Below are 1,388 nucleotides of genomic sequence, written 5' to 3' on the forward strand. Positions count from 1 at the left end.
AATTTTGCTACTGTTATGAATTGTGATGTAAATGTGTTTTCTGACGGTCTCAGGAGACCTCGATGAAAGGGTCCTTGAACACCTCCCCCCAAAGAGGTCACGACCCATGGATTGACAGCTGCTGCTTTAGTGGATAGCCACTGTACTTACAATCAGTTCGATGTCACCTTCAGAGACCGTGTTGTCCTCCATGACNGATGCTTCGAAGCCCAGGTCCTGGATGAGCTGAGCTATCCTGGGCGACTGGATGATCTCTGGATCATACTTGACCTCGGCCTTTCCCGACATCAAGGCGACCAACACGGAGAGAATACCTGGAACCATCGGGTCACAACTGTGACTCTGGGCATGGCAACTGGGCTGATATATTGTCCTCATGGTTTAACCAAGAAATCCTCTAAAACAGTACTCTCAAAAACGGGCTGGGTGTGAGCATCTCTTGGGGAACTGTGAACAACTCTGGTGGCTCCTCACACATACCAGGCNGCTCAGGGTCTCCCAGGGTAAATGTCAAGTGTCATTGACATTTAAACCTTTTTAAAAGGCTTCTCGGGTGAATCTAACTTAGAGTCCGGTTAGAGAGCTATTGTTCCTGAACAACCCTTCTCAGCCATTAATGGGCATAGGAGCCATCTGAGGACCGTGTTAAGTCAGACTCTGATTTAGTGGGTCTGAGATTCCGAATACCCGTCCAGCCCCTGGGGATGTCAAGCCTTTAGAAGGTCCGTTGCTGCATGCGCATCACGCAAGGGGTGTGGCTGCAGAGAACACAACCACTGTCACAAAAAGGTGTACTTTCCTTTCCCTTTCTGACATACAAGGGAAAAATAACTTTTTCAAAAATGGTTTTATTTATTCTTTTCAAGTTTTTAAGGATTTCCAAAAGTGAAAAAACCTGTAGCTCCTCTGGCTAACACTACTATTGTGTNAATTTAAGGAGAAGAAAGAGTAGCATTCAAATAAATGAAAGGCATGATGTGATTTAGAAAAATATGCCATGGAAGACAGAAGCAAGAGGTTAAAGTCACAAAATTACATTTTAATTAATCTGCAGCCAGGCTAGACAAAGGTCCTCCTTCAGCACATCTCCGTTTGTGATGAGGACCTAAGCAAGGGCTTCAGCACTTTTAAAGTGTGAACAGAAGGCTGGAAAAGGGGGAGAGCCTAAGTTACGCCTGATGCAGGGTCAGGAGTCGGTGCACAAAGTGCTCAAGCAGCCACTAGGTCAGCTCTGCTTCAGGGATGTTGGTGGGATCACCCATCAAAGTATNTCCAAACAGAAACAAGGACAAGATTTTGTTGCACTTTCGGGTTTAAGAAGCAATACTGTAGGCATCATCAGGAGGGCAAAGCCAGCAAACCAAGAATGCATTAGCTTTTGGAGTCAA

General features: G+C 45.7%; 1 protein-coding gene across 1 annotated transcript in view; it reads right to left on the reverse strand.

Annotated features, from left to right (window-relative positions):
- Nucleotides 1-1,388, reverse strand: part of Atp7b (ATPase copper transporting beta) — a 70,248-nt gene that overhangs the window by 28,859 nt on the left and 40,001 nt on the right. Inside the window, exon 5 of the mRNA XM_029480681.1 lies at nucleotides 151-314. Within this exon, the coding sequence (XP_029336541.1) occupies nucleotides 151-314 (164 nt within the window). The remainder of the gene's footprint in view (nucleotides 1-150; nucleotides 315-1,388) is intronic.

This window comes from Mus caroli, chromosome 8 (genome assembly GCF_900094665.2).
Source record: "Mus caroli chromosome 8, CAROLI_EIJ_v1.1, whole genome shotgun sequence".
NCBI lineage: Eukaryota > Metazoa > Chordata > Mammalia > Rodentia > Muridae > Mus > Mus caroli.